This window comes from Pristis pectinata, chromosome 10, assembly GCF_009764475.1.
Source record: "Pristis pectinata isolate sPriPec2 chromosome 10, sPriPec2.1.pri, whole genome shotgun sequence".
Lineage (NCBI taxonomy): Eukaryota > Metazoa > Chordata > Chondrichthyes > Rhinopristiformes > Pristidae > Pristis > Pristis pectinata.
In genome coordinates this window covers 57769229-57786276 of record NC_067414.1, presented here as the reverse complement: position 1 = coordinate 57786276, position 17048 = coordinate 57769229, and the positions used below count along the sequence as shown (strand labels likewise).

At 37.1% G+C, this 17048-nt stretch overlaps 1 protein-coding gene across 3 annotated transcripts in view; it reads right to left on the bottom strand.

Moving 5' to 3' along the window:
• Window positions 1-7596: 7596 nt before the first annotated feature.
• Window positions 7597-17048, bottom strand: part of slc30a2 (solute carrier family 30 member 2) — a 46751-nt gene continuing 37299 nt past the window's right edge. For all 3 annotated transcript variants that reach the window (XM_052024481.1, XM_052024480.1, XM_052024482.1), the window contains exons 5-8: window positions 16464-16680; window positions 14387-14492; window positions 12212-12346; window positions 7597-11739 (exon numbers count right to left, since the gene is read on the bottom strand). In XM_052024481.1, the coding sequence (XP_051880441.1) occupies window positions 11594-11739; window positions 12212-12346; window positions 14387-14492; window positions 16464-16680 (604 nt within the window). In that variant the 3' untranslated portion in view covers window positions 7597-11593. The remainder of the gene's footprint in view (window positions 11740-12211; window positions 12347-14386; window positions 14493-16463; window positions 16681-17048) is intronic.

Below are 17048 nucleotides of genomic sequence, written 5' to 3'. Positions count from 1 at the left end.
CTTGAATTGTTCTGCAGACTCTAGGAAATAAAGACTGACCTCCTGAAAGAAAGGTGGGGGGGGGGGGGTGGAGGGGGGCAGGGAGGTAGGGGGTTCATGTTTTAAAGCTACAGCTTGAAGTTGGGGTGGTTTCTTGGGGGCTAGATGGATTCTTAAATTATTTAGAATTTTAACTGTCAGCTCAGAGCGTTTTCTCATGTGAGATTGAATCATCTGGAACAGGAATGTCCAGGCCTCAGTCTGTCCTGAACTAATCCAAAATTACACACAATAATACTTCCATTAATTCCAATTTAAGGGAAAGGGTGGGATGGGGTGGGAGCTCATCCTGCCAGAAGAGTGCATGTCTGGATCACTTATGAGATCAGAACAAGGTTTTGTGGCAACATTTCTGGTCAGCTAACCTGCTATCTTGCTTTATTTTTGATCAGCTGGGTTGTAACATGCGTGTAAACTCCTCATGATTAAGCTGAGCTCCCAAGAAATCCATACAGATTTTGTTTGCCCAATGACAAGTGTGCATACCCTCTTTGAAGACCATTGTCATTAATTGGCAATGATATGAGATTAGAATGTCGCAACTGTTCTTGGGATACCACTGGAATTAAAACGATAGGAGCTGGGAAGGTGACTCATTCAGATAACCCCACCTTTCAAGATTAATTGAAAATCAAGGAAGTGCTGGAAATGTTTATAATGTCAGCTAGCATCTGTGGAAAGAAAAACAGCTAATAATGCTGGTTGAAGACCCTTCATCAAAACTGACCAACTCAGAGTTTCCAGCATATTCTATTTTTATTTAACTCCTTTTAAAATGTTAGCTTGAGGTGTTACCTGAAGATCTTGGGAAAAGATCTTTTTGCTCTTAGCAACACATCATTTCCTCCAAGTCCTATTAAACGTTGGCATCCTAGCAAACTGAAGATCTGTGTTCAAGGGCAATTTTGACACTATATCAGCTTCATTTCTCCCATGACATGCACATCACGCTGGATCCTATTTGACTAAAGGAACCTATCTTGAATATCCTTCCCAGAGAATAATTCATAGTTGTTCATTTGGTAATAAGTCTTTGTGTATTCACCATGATACTGAATTTCTTCCAGGATGCTGAGGAGAAAAATAGCCATCGTCTAGAGTCCTTGCTACAACTTCCCTTTTTGACTCAGATCCACATAAAAGTTTAGTTGTGAGTCTTGCATATGTGGGTAGAGGAAGCCTTCTGAATGCATGCCTATTAATCTAAGAGCCATGAAACAAAACTTGGTGCTCAAAGCTTAATGACCTTTGGGAGTATTATATACTGGGAGTAGGCTTCCTAATTTGTGTAGCTGTAATTGATATAGGTTTCATCAGGAGGTCCAGTATACACTGCTATGATGTTCCAGGCATGCATAGTTGGAAAATCTGACTTTTAGGTTCATGTGTAGAATGACCAATTGGGTAGGGGGCTAGAGGGAGGTCTGTATCTTATCATGTGAGGCACTTGGATTAGAACAACATCTGCTTCAGCAGTTATTGCTGCCATTAATGTACATCATCTGGTAGTTAGTACCTGCTACAGAGGTCTCTACTTAAAAGGATAGTATGTTTCAATAGAAGTGAAAGAACCCATACACAAGAGATCACCTGGCCGACAAATGGATGATCATTTTCTCTATAAAACATGATAAAATGTTTCCTTTAATTTCATTTTGTGCATTGTTTGTCTCAAAGGCATTTGATAAGTTGCAATTGGAAAAGTATATCTTTAATGAAAATTTTTTAAATTGAAAGATACCAGAGAAAACATCAAGAGATTTTAGATTATTGTTACAATAAAGATTTATTGAAAATTCATGTCCAACACATAAAAAGTCAATCTGCAATTGCTCAGGAATGGGCTCATCTGGGATTGCAAGATTGATAAGTGATAATGGGAAAAGTGGTTTCTGTAAGCAGTCATTTTTATTGACATGAAAATATTTCAAAAGTATACAACATCCGATGTTCAACACTCCTGTGCACATGTACACCCACATGTAAAACAGAAGAACATTCACCTCTATTTACAAAACAGTACAACAAAGAACATTGGCTCCTGTAGAATTTGACACCTTATTACATGGAAATCTCTGTACTTCAAAATACGGTACACACAACACGGCACATGTAAAATTCACACCATAATTTTCACATGAGCATTCACAAAGGACACAAGTTCCAGTTCTTCCTCCAACTACAACCTATGATTCAATATAACTTCTGATTCCATGTTGTGACCTTCAACATGTCTTCATGTAGGTAAACTCTGACCATCCCATAACATGTTACATTGTGTGACATGATGTGAAAGGCTTATTTCACAGGCTCCTAGCAGCTTTTCTTTGGAGAAATTTGCTTTCATTTGAAGGGGCAGTAATTTTAAAAGTTGTCTTTTTGTAGTAGTATTGAGTTTTGCAGCTCAATAAAGTGTTGAATATGCAAGCTGTACAAATGATAAAAACAGTTGCTCAAGATACTCTGAGACTGTACAACTGAATCAACAGGTGTCCTTTAGGTACAACCCTTACCAGGCATCATGGGAACAGTGCTGTATCACAACTTGGAATGTTGTTCAGCTGTCCCATTAAGTGATGCAATGTGAACTTGCTCATTACATTTTGTATTGATCAGGAATCTTCGCTCACAGCACAACGTACTACGTTATTTTGTGTCTGTGATTCTGCTGCTGGCTATATGATGTTAATGATACTCCACAGACTATTTTCATAATCCATCTTTTATCTAGATTAATTTAGCAATACCCACTTATTGAAGAGATTATTCTCATATTTTCTTTAGTCTGAGATAAGTTAGAATGTGGGATCTCTACCTCATGGAGTGATTAAGACAAACAGTGTATATGCATTTGAGGGGAAGCTGGATAAGCACATGAGGGAGAAAGGAAAAGGATATATTAATGGAGGTAGATGAACAGAGTGGAAAGAGTCTCTTGAAGTATAAATATTGGGGTAAACCTGTTTGCTGTAAATTCGATGTAATATTTTAATTTCTTTCAGTCCTGTAATGATCAAGACATAAGAGTCCCTTGATTGCCAGCTATCTCTACTGAGCCAATGTTGATACTTGGACCTCGTCTGAACATGCATGACTGCCCAAATCTGAAGAGAATTATTCTTCATCCATTCAACTAGTTTTATTCTATGTTTTTAAAACTCTTCATCTTCTTACCTTTTTATAGGCAATATGGTACCACATGTGAATTCAGCAGGTTCTGCACCATATATTCTATCCTAGGTACGATGTGCATCTCCTGTACAATTTCGGACAACATTCCTTGCTGTTCTTTTGCTGTTCAGATTCACACCTTCACTACCTTGGGTACTTTACCATTTTGAACAGTCTTATGTAGTTGAAATTTTAATAATTCTACCATGGGTAACTGCACATTTAATTGTTATTATGAAATTAAGATGTGAATTCAACATTTGGAAAAGATGAATTCAGATTTGTAAGAAAGAATGAGCAACTTTTTTTAAAGTCTGGGTTTTTCTCTTAACTAACCTGGTTTGGTAGAATAATATGAACAACTTCAACTCAATTAACATTTAGTTTAAAATAGGGTATTTGTTATTTATTATACTTCAATAACATCGTACATAATACTCAGCATCAATTAAGGTATTCTCTTTAACTGAAAAATAATTTATTTCTAAATTGGGCAAGAAGCCTTGATTGTTGAAATTTATAAGTAGTGAGACTTTGCCAGGAATCTGTTGTGTAGATGCTTTCAATGCATCATGATTGCATTTAATATTTAGCGCACTGTGTTTTAACAGAATAAGTCAGGTTTATGTAATTTAATTAACAGGGAACTTGTTCCTGACTTTCTTTTCCAAATGAAATAGTCTATAGTAGCATACAGTGTGAGCATAACTATTGCATAACATACAGAAAATGGTGTATCTAAACTGAGCCAAAAACTCTGCAGTAAAATTATAACTGTATATTAGTGGTTTAATTAAATGTATAGTGTAACTAGATTAAATTGTGCAAATCAATAAACAATAGCCACATAAAATTAAATATTATAATTATCATACTAGATAAGGCAGGCCTCCAAGAAAAGTCAATTATTTTGCTTTCTTTCTAGAATTTTTCAGCAATTTTCTAACAAGATGCAATTTGCCAAGTCATGTTTGCACATTGCAATGTTTACTTAAAGGAAACTCTGAGTAGCTTTTTCATCATTGTGATTGTCTAACGTGTCAATGACGAGCTCTTACTTGTGCTTCCATAATCCTCTTCATCCTCACGTTCAACTCTGTATAGTCAGCACAAATTTCCACGTCCAGTATTCAGGATCCATTTGGCCTTGTATTCAGAAGCTTCTTAAACAATAGCAATTATTTTTAATTGTTTGCTCATCCACTTCATTCTATGCACAGTAGCTAATCCACATCACATGCGGGATACCATTGTTGCTCGATTTTCTACGCATATTATGGTTGAAGTTGTATTAATTGTCAGTTGACATGGTAAACATGACTGAAGTTTCATTCTATATCTTAATTAATTGGCTAAGTGTACCTCACCACGATCTGGGCCAAGTAGATTACCTTTGTTGCTCCAGTCCAAAGCATGCCTTGAGTATGTAGAACAATATGTGAGGCTAGGTTAATTGTTTCCTTCTGCCTTGGCATGTCATCATTGACACCCTGGATTTACAGTGAACAGTTTTGTGATCCAAGACTTTTGACTTTCTATGAAGGTAGGTACATGCTCTGGCACTATCACAGATGCATCCATTTTCCAAGCAGGTTAGAAGTATTGTACCACTACCCGTGTAGACACAAGACAGAAACACACACACACCCCACCCTCCAATTCCCCAAACCAAATCCTTGCCAATTTTTCCTTCAACATTTCTGAAGTGTTTGTGAACATCCAGGAAATTATGCTGTGGACAGTAGATCTATGACAATGTGCAGAGCTTGATGTAGTGTCAGACTTCAGTTATAGTATCCATTTGGCTCAGTGGTAACACTCAGACTTCTCAGCCTGACAGCTCTGCAAGCAAGTCCTGGTATTCAGTTGCACACAAAATCTAAGATGACTACTTAAAATAATGCTGAGTGATTGCAATGCTACTGTCACTGTGGTATTTCAAATATGATGTTAAACCAAAGGCCTCCCCCTCTTAACCTACACATATTAATCTACTATTCTTGGAAGCACAGGTTGTTCTCACTAATGTATTGGTCAGCATTCTTCTCACTGTATCTGTGATCAAAAACATCAACTGATCAATTCATTTATTGTTTGGGTTACTATTTGCAATCTGCAATTTTGCTGTGTTTGTCAACAGCAGTGATTACATTGTGATTAAGTTACACAGTTTAGGGACCTCCAGAGAATCTGATAAACCAGATCTTTTTTGTTGTTCCAGCATCTCATTTGGCCTCACTGCAATTCATTGTAACACTTAATGTTGTGAATCAAGCCAGTTCTCCCTCTGTAGCCAATATTGAGAATGAATTGTTTAATCTTTCATACATTTTTCATTAACGTTTTATTTGTATCTTCTTTCTATTCACTAAGGTAATTTATTTTATTATGAACTTTTCCATTTGAGGAAAGAAACTGTGCTCCTTTTGCTTATCGTGGATTAACATCAAACAGTTTTGCCTTGGTTACTTTGAACATATAAATTAACCCCTTCAGGACTTATGAACTTCATTCATTTCCAATCCAGCACTGCCACAAATCTTCTCATAGTTGCTTCACAATTTATGTTGTCCCTGGATGAAAGGTAACCAGATTGCATACTAGAGGCATTCTATGGTCCAATGGACAATATATTTTTTAGCTGTTGTTAGTCAGGTTTTCACAAAATGAAAACAAAACAGCTGCAAAGTAAGCCACTGGCTACGTGGCTCATAGCACTTAGCTGTAATAGATGGTAAGTAATTGATACTGAAACACCAAAATACTTTGATACATCCCTCTGATGCAAAGCCCCTAGGCTTTTGCCATTGCTTTACAACAATATATATAAATGGGTATAATGTAAAACTTTGCATATCTGATTGCATATTTATGGCCATTTGAAGTATACTAATGATTAACCTACCATGGGTTACACATAGGCAATTAAAATATAGAACTGGTAACTAGCTGTGGAATTTATCAACCATTTGTAGACAAACATTCAATGATTTTGATCTAATAAAAACTTAATATGCAAATCTTTAAAAGGTGATTTTGTTTTAATCCAGGAATCTATTATCCTCAGAATTCCTGTAGTTAAAAACTGCTATTAAATTTATAATCACCTGGTTAAAGTTTCCCAAAAGAAAAGATATGTTTAAATATTCCTATTATGGACCATCATATTGAAGTATGCATATGCCGGTTCATGGATCGTGTATTTGGATTCAGAGGCACAAATGTGTGCGAAAATTAACAACCTCGGCCATGCAAATGCAAGGCTTATCGCAAATAGCAGCAAACCTGTTTCTTACTGAGAAGAAAGGGAAAACTAAGCCTCTGCTGTGCCCAACAAGTGCTCTCATTGGCTGATGACAGAGTGGCTTTGTTGGGAGAAGAATGAGGTCTCAGCTGGAAACAGTGAATGGTAAAGCAAGTTTATCAGAATGAGGAAGATGAAATAATATATTTTATAGATGCTTTATTTTGTGAATGGATTTCTCACTTTGAAAAGCTTTATAATTTTTAATGTAGATAGTTTCCAAACATTTCTGAAAGTACTTTATTGGCTACATATCCTGAGGTTGGGAAATGTAGTGTATAAATCTAAGTGTTTCCTTTTATATGGTCTCCAATGAATCATTTGTGGCCGAGATCCATATGAAGTTATTGGTAATGTTTCATCTTTAAGGCCCCCAACCCAGTTATGGCTCATGTATGGCTAAATTCCTTCAGTTGGAATAGTCTGAGCAATGGGCATACACATTCATTTCTTTTTGACTAATGTAAGGTGCAGCCGGGAGACATGGTTCAATCACACTCATGCACACATTACAGGCACACAAGCATCAGAAATAAATTACTGTGGAACTGGAAGCTGGTCAAGGAATATAAAGGTGTTTGATAATCATCTTAAATCACAAACGCTTCTTTCAATTCTTAACCTTCTTATCTTCATAGTTTTTTATACATTTCTTTAAATCTATTTTATGGTCTACTGAGCACAAATATCTTTTGCAATGGTTTATCACCAGGAGGTATATGAAAATCCACAGGTATACAAAGGCACAACAGTACATGCATTATTACAAGGATTCATTTGAAGAGGTGGATTCCAAAAATATATGCAGTATATGGCTAAAATTTGAGTGACCATCCATTCAAGTAAGAAGCTGCCCAGACCTTATTGAAAACTGAGCTGCATAAAACTCTATTCATATAAATGTTTATACGACTGCTGCAGTTGTTCTGAGACCCATAGATTTCCACTGTGGCTACCCTTAAGGCACTTTTACATTTTGGCACTTCAGTAGTTTGGATCATGAAGGAGTCTTATTCTTGAACCAGCCTCTTCTTTCCCCCCATACCTACCCCACCCCCCCATTCCCAACCCCATTCCCAATACTAAAGTAATCCCTGTAGCTTTATTTCAACAGCAGAGCTGTAGACACATGTAAATGAGGTTTCATGTGCATTGAGGCCAGATGATGTAAGATGACATCCCTCAGGGATCTCAAACCATTCATCCTGGATCAGGAATTTTTTTGTGTTAAATGGTCACTTAAGTGTTGCTGCAAACTGGAAACCTCAAAAGTACCAGTATAACTGCACTTTTAAATTCAACATTCCTTTAAATAAAACCTACTGTCAAAGTGCATCCTTAAATTCCTGTTTTGGTCCACTATTCTCAACTAAACACTACAGAATAATTAGCCTTGGTAAGACAATAACTGGAGGTAATTTGTCAAAGGTTATTTTTCTAAATTCAGTATCATTCAATCATATTCTTTGGGGATTTTGGATTAAAAGCAGTGTTATCTGTCTATAAATAGACTTCCAAATGAGTGCAGACTTTTGGCAGATCATTATTGTAACAAGGAAGCAGGAAAAGGTTTACTACCAAGGAACATCAGTGTCAATCACATTTGTGTGATGCAGTGATCCGTTGCCAACAGCTTTGCTGCCAGCACAGGTAAAATTCAGGCTGTCTTGTGCCATTATTTGATGTCAATTTCATGGAGCAAATTTTAAAGTACAGCTTGGATAATTTATTTTCTTGAACCAAGAAATAGAATCATAGTAAATTCTATGGTTAATCTGATTTGGAAAAATGTAGAAGTAGGACATCATCCAGAAAGCTCATCAGGAGCCTGATGAATTTTGTGATGCAGTTTAGTGTCCTTTTTCCCCTAGCTATTGCAAATAACTTAGTCGTCCCAGTATATGCTGTACTGTCCATTTCCATGTTCTATCTCTCTATGACTCTAATGATAAGACCTCTATTATATTATAAACAATTTAATAGTATGACAAATATAACAGAAGAGAATAAAATACTAATCACTGAGGAATGCAAATCAAATCCTTCAGTTTTGTTTACAAAGTATCTCTAGGTTAATGCAAACAAAACTAGATTTAAGTTTTATTTTAGATTGTAGATTGTTGACCTGGGTTTGTCTAAAAATGGTATTGAGGTCTGTGATATGTATTGTGCCAAAACTGAGTGCTGGTTCAGTGAGTTGAAAATCCGTGTTGTGCTGGATCAGGAAGATGATTTGAGTTTTCATTGCTGCTTATTGTTTGAAACCACTAGGATGACACAGGTTAAAGTCATACGCTCAGAAAGGAGGGAAAATAAGTCTAGATTCTGTTTGCTCCAAATCAGTGTGTGGACACTTATGAGAAAGGGATCAAACTTGGCTGTGATTACTCTCGAGATAGAGACTATGAGTTCTGGCATTTATTGCAAGATTACATATCGATACACACTTGGAAAAGGTAATAAGAACAGAGCTCTTCAGCTCTCAAAAGAAACGTTTAAAATCCTAAGGAGAGTTTGACAGAGAGAAAAGGGAACAATACTGCCAATTTAAGGAATTGTTTCAAATTGCAGCCATACTGCTTGTTTTATTTTGCTCTGAAACTTGAATGTGACTCAACTGCAATAATCTTCAGGTTTGTTTGCATTTGACTGGTCTCTGATCTATCACTAATCAGACTTCATGTGATCTGGTTGAAAGGTTCAGATACGCCAGTTAAGTTACTTAAGAGACTATGAATTTTAAAAACCACAAGTCTGTGACCTGTAATAACATATACAGTGTAAGTAGCAACTATGTGCTGCTATCCAGGTCAGTGTCTGTCTGTTCAAGATTTGATGTATTGGCATAAAAACTGAAACCCATTCCTGCGTGGAAAAATGGACCATGAATATGCAGTTTTTTGAGACCATGTCCCTTTCCCCAAAGGTGAGTGGAAGTCATGTGACCTGATATTGGGTTGGGTAATTCCAGCACTCCTGTTTGGCTGTCGCAACAGATGCCATGCTGTTTTCAGATGTTGATCAGTCAGCTGACTCTTGTTATAGGAATCCTTCCTGAGGCTGGGCTACTCTGAGAAGACCAAGAAATGGCTTGGACTACTCAGGGTTCCTTGGCTTGGTCTCAATCAGTAAAACATGAACCAACGTTCATGTGAAGCCATGAGAAACAATAATGTTCCTCACTGCCCCATCCTATTGCTTGTCCAAGAGGACATTTTCATGTGTCTGTTTCTCCACATTTGGAACTTGCCCAAGCTGTCTGTCACTCTAATAAGAAATGCCTTTCTCTAAGCCCTTCAGTACGTACCTACCAGTGAAGGTATATTGTGAGTTTTTGAGGATCTGGCAACAGAAACCTCCATTTCCCCAACTTGTAAACCTTCAAATCCATAAAAAAAATTATTTTTAAATTTCTGCTTGCTCACTCTAATCCCTCAGTTGAAAAGGGATTAAAAGATAATATTCTTCAAAATGATGTAAACATATCCTATATCTATTTAAACCCCTCCCATTACCTTTTCTCATTACACATCATTTCTGTAAGGACTTCTTGACAACAAAATTGGTGTTCCATATAGGAATCTCAAATGACACAAACTTCTTGGGAAGACACCACAGACAACAAAACCTCCCTCAATTACTCACTGGATAACCCAGGGTCCAATTCCAATCATTCCCTGCACCCAGTTCATACCGCCCAAGAGCAGAATTGAACTCCAACCCAAAAAAGGTATTTAAAACTATAACAACTTTGTTCGGATTATAGCCAACAATACTTGAAAGTCTATGATGTATATTTTTTAAGATGAACAAACTCAATCAGATCCTATTTATGTAGGAGAATACCTCAAAAGTTACTTTTGAAAGTGAGATGATTCAAGCAAAGACTGAAATTGAATCATGAACAAAACAAGAACCTTTGAGTCCCTTTGTCTTGGATATTGCTGCTTTAGTTCAGGTAGCCAATTTTTTTAAATTTTGACTCAACACACACAAAATGCTGGAGGAACCTTTAATTCTGACTATAGGGTCCCCTCAGTTGTGCCCAATAAACTAGGCCTGGAATTTCCTGGCAGCGGCAAGTTGCCCACACTCATCACTCCATCCCCTGGTGTGTTTATGTTCACTGTGAGCAGATCTTGAAGCAGCAACTTCCAGATGAGGCCAGTTCCAACCTGGTTAGAGAGACCCAGTGTAGCACAAGGCATGATGGTTGTAAATGACCTCATGTGGCAAGGCTGCAACAAGTTTTCTTCATAAAAACATATTGACAACTGGTTAAGTCATGTCCCCAGGCTTACCCAGCTGTCAGATAAAAAGGATGGCTGTGTTATTCACAGATATTCCACTTTAACAAGTATTAAAAATTAATAACAATATTCAAAAGTTAAATTAGACAAAATTATAACAAAGTCAAACTAACCACCTGAAGTGTACTTTACTCTCTTATAGCCATCCCTCTCCTTTGAAATATACAGAGTCAGAGAACTGATGACTTGGTTAGCCCTAGCATAGGTCTGGGGCAGTTTTCTCAATGTGATTGCTGGAAAAGTTCAGGAAATTGGCACTCTGCCACTGGATTCCATGAGCAGCCCAACTTCAGCACTCCATTGGAAACTCCTGATGAACAGCTCTCAGAGAGGTCATGACAGATCTGTGCACACAGGGTTTCAAAGTCCTGTGTTTCCTGATACTTATGGAGGGAAACGCCTGTGGTTGTACATAGAGCAACAAGTGTCTTTCAGGAAAATCCAGGCCAAATATTACTTATCATGAATTATTAAACTACACCTAGTTCTGTATTGACCCCCCCACCCCTGAAATATCAAAAGTAAATTCATTTGGTCTTGGGCCAGGGAGGTTTCTACTCAATCAAAAATAATTTGGCCTATCTGTCCATTTTTTGATACACTTCCACTGAGTTTTTGCTTTGCAGAGAGAGTTTAAGTCCTATACTCAAATTGTGTATTTCAATGCCCTTGGAAGCGGTGCTAGATTTTTGGAAATCATGTAAAATACAGAGACAGATGTACAACACAACAACAAATGGCACCTCCTGGGATCTTGAATTTGAATATCTCAGTCTTTTGGATCTTGACACTGGCTGCAGTCTAACATGTCCTCTGAGAACTTTTCAACTTGGATTGTTGTAGTGTGGAAGGAAAACTTGCTTCGAAGGATTTCAGTGGCTTCCTTCAGCACAGCTTGAGCATCTGCATTCTCCTCTGTAATAGCAACAATATCATTATCAGAAAAGCTTTATAGAGATGAGCCATGGATATAAACATTTATTCATTATTTATTTTGTTTTCTTTAGAGACAGTTCATTTAAAAAAAATTGCAGCTGTAGTTTTTCTGACAGATTATGCCATTGGTGATACTGTTGATACAGAAGAAAGTCCATCTTTTTGGTCCTAAATAGTCAATTGAGAGAAATTTTGAGTTAGACCACTGCCTTACACCCATTTGCCCAGATGTCTAACATTCCTTATTATCCCCAATCTGATCTGGACTTCTAGAACATCCTTTCCCTGTGTTGATCTGAGTGTGCATCTCTTCGCAAGCCACATTTGCAAGAAAAATGAATAACATAATAAAACAGCAGTAATGAACACTGAAAGGATCGCACAGTGGAAAAAATATTTCAGATCTAAATAGAAAGATATCAAATGATACTTGGTAAATATAATTACTCACCTATGGCAATATGAACAGATAGCAGAGGCTGGTTCAATGTCAGGGCCCAGAGCTGGAGATTGTGAACAGCTTTCACTCCTCTAACAGAAAGAAGAACTTCCTTCACTGAATTAAAGTCCAGGCCTTTAGGGGTACCTATGCATGAACAGTAGGTTATGTTCTATTGTGTTATTTTAGAACAGAAGATTTATTCAAATTGGAAAAGAAATTTCCTACTGTAAGTTTTTCATGAGAAAAGTAAATCAAAAATATCCTTATCCTTCTGAAACTGCAGTGGAGAAAAGGCAATTTCTGCCTGCAGCAGGTTGCAAAATTTGGCACAATAGCAGTTTTCATGATAACCGAGCCACTAGCTTAAAATAGGATTCTATTGTTCTTCACAATTTGGACAGCACTTACAGTTTGTGAGGATATAGTGTGAGACATTCCTTTATTTCAGCTGTCAGTGCTTAGATCTCAGAGTCTAAATCCTAGATCTCCCTACCCAATAGCACCAGAAGAATGGCAGCAGTCCAAGAAGGCAATTCATTACCACATTGTCAAGGACAATCAGAGATGGACAATAGTCCAGACTTTAGATTTGTTTGGATATGAACATTTAAAAGGTTACTTCTAATTTAGATTGTCTTGACACATATTTTATTAATTTCCCAGTATATGAGTACCCAGGACATGCCCCCTTCACGTTCCTACCATTGTGGAGAAGGTAAGGAGCCTGAAGACCCACACTCAATGTTTCAGGAACAGCTTCTTCCCCTCCGCCATCAGCTTTCTGAACAATCCATGAACACTACCTCATTAATCCTCTTTTGCACTATTTATTTATTTTTGTAACTTATTGTTATGTCTTTATGTCTTGCACTGTACTGCTGCCACAGAACAACAAATTTCACGACATACGTCAGTGATAATAAACCTAATAATCTCTAATAAGGCCAGCATTTATTGTCCAACCCGAATTGCCCTTGACAAGATGATGATGAGCCTCTTTCTTGAACCACTGTTGTCCTTCTGACAGGTTGACTTCCACAGTGCTATTGGGTGGGGCTTATCTGGACTTAGACCCCGGTGAAAGTGAAGGATCGGAAATTTATTTCCAAGTCAGGATGGTGACTGACATAACAGGGAATCTGCAGATGGTGCTGTCCTTGTCATTCATTAATAGTGGTCACAAGTTTGAGGGTGCTATCAAAAGGAGGTAAATAACTAGTACATTTTGTATATGGTAAACACTGTACCCTAATGGTGTAGGGAATGAACGTGTTGAATGGTAGATGAGATACCAATCAAATAAGCTGCTTTGTCCTGGATGGAGTTGAACTTCTTTTCAGTTGCTGGAGTTGTACTCATCCAGGCAAGCAAAGAGTACTCCATCATGCTCCTGAACTGAGCCTAGTAGATAGGAGAAAGATCTTGGGGTGTCAGGAGATGAGTCACTTGTTACATGGTACCCATTCTCTGATCTGCTCTTGTAGCCATGGTACTTATGTGGCTGGTCAAGTTGCGTTTCTGGTCACTTGTGACCCCCAAAATGTAATGGCAGACTGTTGTTCTAGGATCACAGTCTTTAATAGCATTGTGTATACACTTCAAGTGTTGCAGCTAAGTTACTTGGATAGTATGCAGAGAGAGGCTTGGACCAATGATCTGGAAACACTTTCAAATCCACAAATGACAGCTGAAGAATTTAAATACAAATAATTCAAAAAATCTGGATAAAAAGTTAATGTCAGTAATGATAACTATAAAAATACTGGATTGTCAGAAAAAAAAATCACCTGGTTCACTAATCTCCATATTAAAAGAAATCCGTGTTCCTCACTCAGTCTGGCCTATAGGTGACCCAGCATTGTGGTTGACTTTTATCTGTCAGGCAAGACACTCAATTCAGGGCATTGGCAGGCAATGAATGCTGGCCAAGCCAGAGATCCCTACAGCCCATGAATAATGCTCCAATTTGCAAGCAAATGAAATTCTAGGCCTTTGTGCTTGTATTCTATGAGCATAATATTTCAACCACATATTATTCAATGAGGTAAACACAAATGACTGCTATATTTCAAAGGTAAATAGACAATTGATGGTATACTTAATGTCTCATTATCATTGAAGATCTGATGTGGTTAATGAATGAATAATATATTTTTAAACAAATTGCATTGAAATAAGTCCTACCTTCCATTAGTACACGGAAGACGTCCTTTAAAATAGTAATAGTGGTACCCAGAACAAAAATGGAAAAGAAGAATGTAGAGATAGGATCTGCAATTTTATAAGCAGGCTGAAAATGAAAAACAAAGAATGAACATAGTGCATGCATGCAAAAATTGTAAAATTGTTTTTATTTCACTCTGCTACGTCATTTAAAAAGTTAGTTAGATTTGTCAAACATTATTCCTTGTTATAAAACCACATGGGTTCTGTCTAATCATATTATGTTTTTTTTAAGTGTTCAGCAGCCTCTTCCTTGGTAATGGATTGTTTTCCCTACAATTAACAGCAGTCTATGGTTTGTTTAACTATTTTCCAAGACCCTCTTTTCTCTAAAATGATGTTATGTTTGTTTCATGACCATCCACGGGCACCATTCCAAAATCAAGATCATTTTTGATAAGCATCACGTATGCATTCTCTATCTCCACAACTGTAGTACTCTGTAATCCAGATCCTTCCCTTCCAGTCTATAAAAATTACCATAGTTGGTTTTCATCTTACTTTCAAAGAGACTTAAGTTAGTGGTGGAGTCAGAACAACCAGCCCAATCAGTTGGAGCCCAAACAATGTCACTCTGTGAGTTCACCTCTATTTTACTCTCTGAAACCTCTATCTTGTATTCTCTTACCCCTTTTGTTGGACTGCAAATCTATGCAGTTACCAGCTAATCCTTTGGACAAATATCAGTAGTGTTGCCCATTTCCTAGCTCAAGTGCCTTCTTGGTGGGGCAACAAAATCTGGAGTTCAATTCAGCCTCACAGCTCTGCCTCAGGTTTATTATATTGTTTTTCTCTCCCTTGCCCTGTGTATGGTGCAAATACTTTCATATTGCTACAACACATGGAACAAGAACATAATCATTTCATTCCCCAAAAGGCCTGATTTTAACTTGCTAATCTTTGTTCTAGGTTTGTCCACTACGGGAGGGAGTTTATCTGTATTTATCATATAGTATCACTCTTAAATTCCAGCCCCCTTCAGATAAGGTCTGCTATTTCACTAGCCCTTTTGATAACTTGTTTTTAGACATGTACACCAGTTTTGACTGATTTATATGAAAATACCAAAATTTAAATGCTATTGTCCAGAGGAATTAAGGATTTAAAGAAACAATATATTGTAATTCGACTTGCTGTAGTGTAAATGCAATGGTTAATTTGATCACTGAAATTTTGTGGATAACGTAAAATTGCAGTAGGGAAGAGGAGACCAATACTGAGGACAATTGCAAATAAATTAAGAGAACTTGTACCTGTTAATTTCCAGAGATATAGAACTGAGAAATTGAGAAGTTATACTAAAATCATATTGAAATTTGGTTAGAGGACACTGTGTACAACATTGTTTGCTACATTATAAAAAGCTCATTGAGAGGAAGCAAAAGCAAATTTACACAGACATTACTGGGAACGTGAGATTGTAGATTTTATCAGGAACAACAGACTGAGTCTGTCTTCTGACTGACAGGTGATCCCATAGAAGTTTAAAATTCCCAAATGTTTAGATAAGAATGGACAGAGTTTTTCTGCTTGTAGGAAAAATTACACCAAAGAAGCCAACATTAGTGACCAAGAAATCAAAATTCGAATTCAGAAATAAACTCTTGACCAAAAAATGATATAAACATAAAATATGGTAGCACTTGAATAGTCAAGGCAAAAAGCTGAGATGAACTGAGAAGGTTAGATATGCATATAAGAGAGAAAGGAACAAATCTGCTGAGGAAGGAGTTGAGTGGAGCAAAAAAGTCTACATGACAGGTTGGGCTGAATGGCTTGTTTCTGTGTTGTATATCTTATAATTCCATGGAAATTCTTTTGAGTGCCAGTTTGAGAAAGGCATTAATGATTAACATCAGTTATTAACCATTAAAATAGCACAGACGAAGTTGAAGTGAATGCAATCACCATTAACTCCGTGAACTACATTTACCATCAAACAATATTATTTTGGGGCATCTATCACAATGTATGCTTAGTGGAATAAACTCATATAATTAATGTGCAATATTAAAACAATATTTAAAAAAGCAGAAACCTTAAAGAAGATGACAGTGGCTGCCACAAACACTCCAATACTCTGGAACAAATCTCCAATGACATGTATGAAGGCTGCTCTCACACTGGTGTTTCCCAGCTGGTTTGGCTGAGAAGAGTTTTCATCAACTCTGCTGTTTTCTAACTCCTCATAACCAGCTGCATAGTGACGGCTGTGGCTGTGGAAAGGGTTTGATTGATGGAGTATGACAGCCATTCTGCAACATAAATGATTGGAAGAAATCTTATCAGATTCATTTTATTTTCAAGGACTGTGGATTAAATTTTGAGTTATTTTAGTTCTTGAAGCTTTCACACCCCACACATAATTTCAATGATGTGTCAAATTCAAAGGTTATTGCGTTATGTATACACCAGCCTACTGAGTGATTATAGTTTGTGATTTTGAGCTACTTATCATGTTAGCTCAGCATTTTTACCAAGTTCCAGGGTCCCACTCCAGAGCCTGAAAGTCTAGGTTCACACAATAGTCTATGGTGGAGTGAGTCACATCTTTCTGATGAGATGTTAAGCCAAGGCCTGAGCTGTTCTCTCAAGTGGACATAAAAAATCCCATGTTACTATT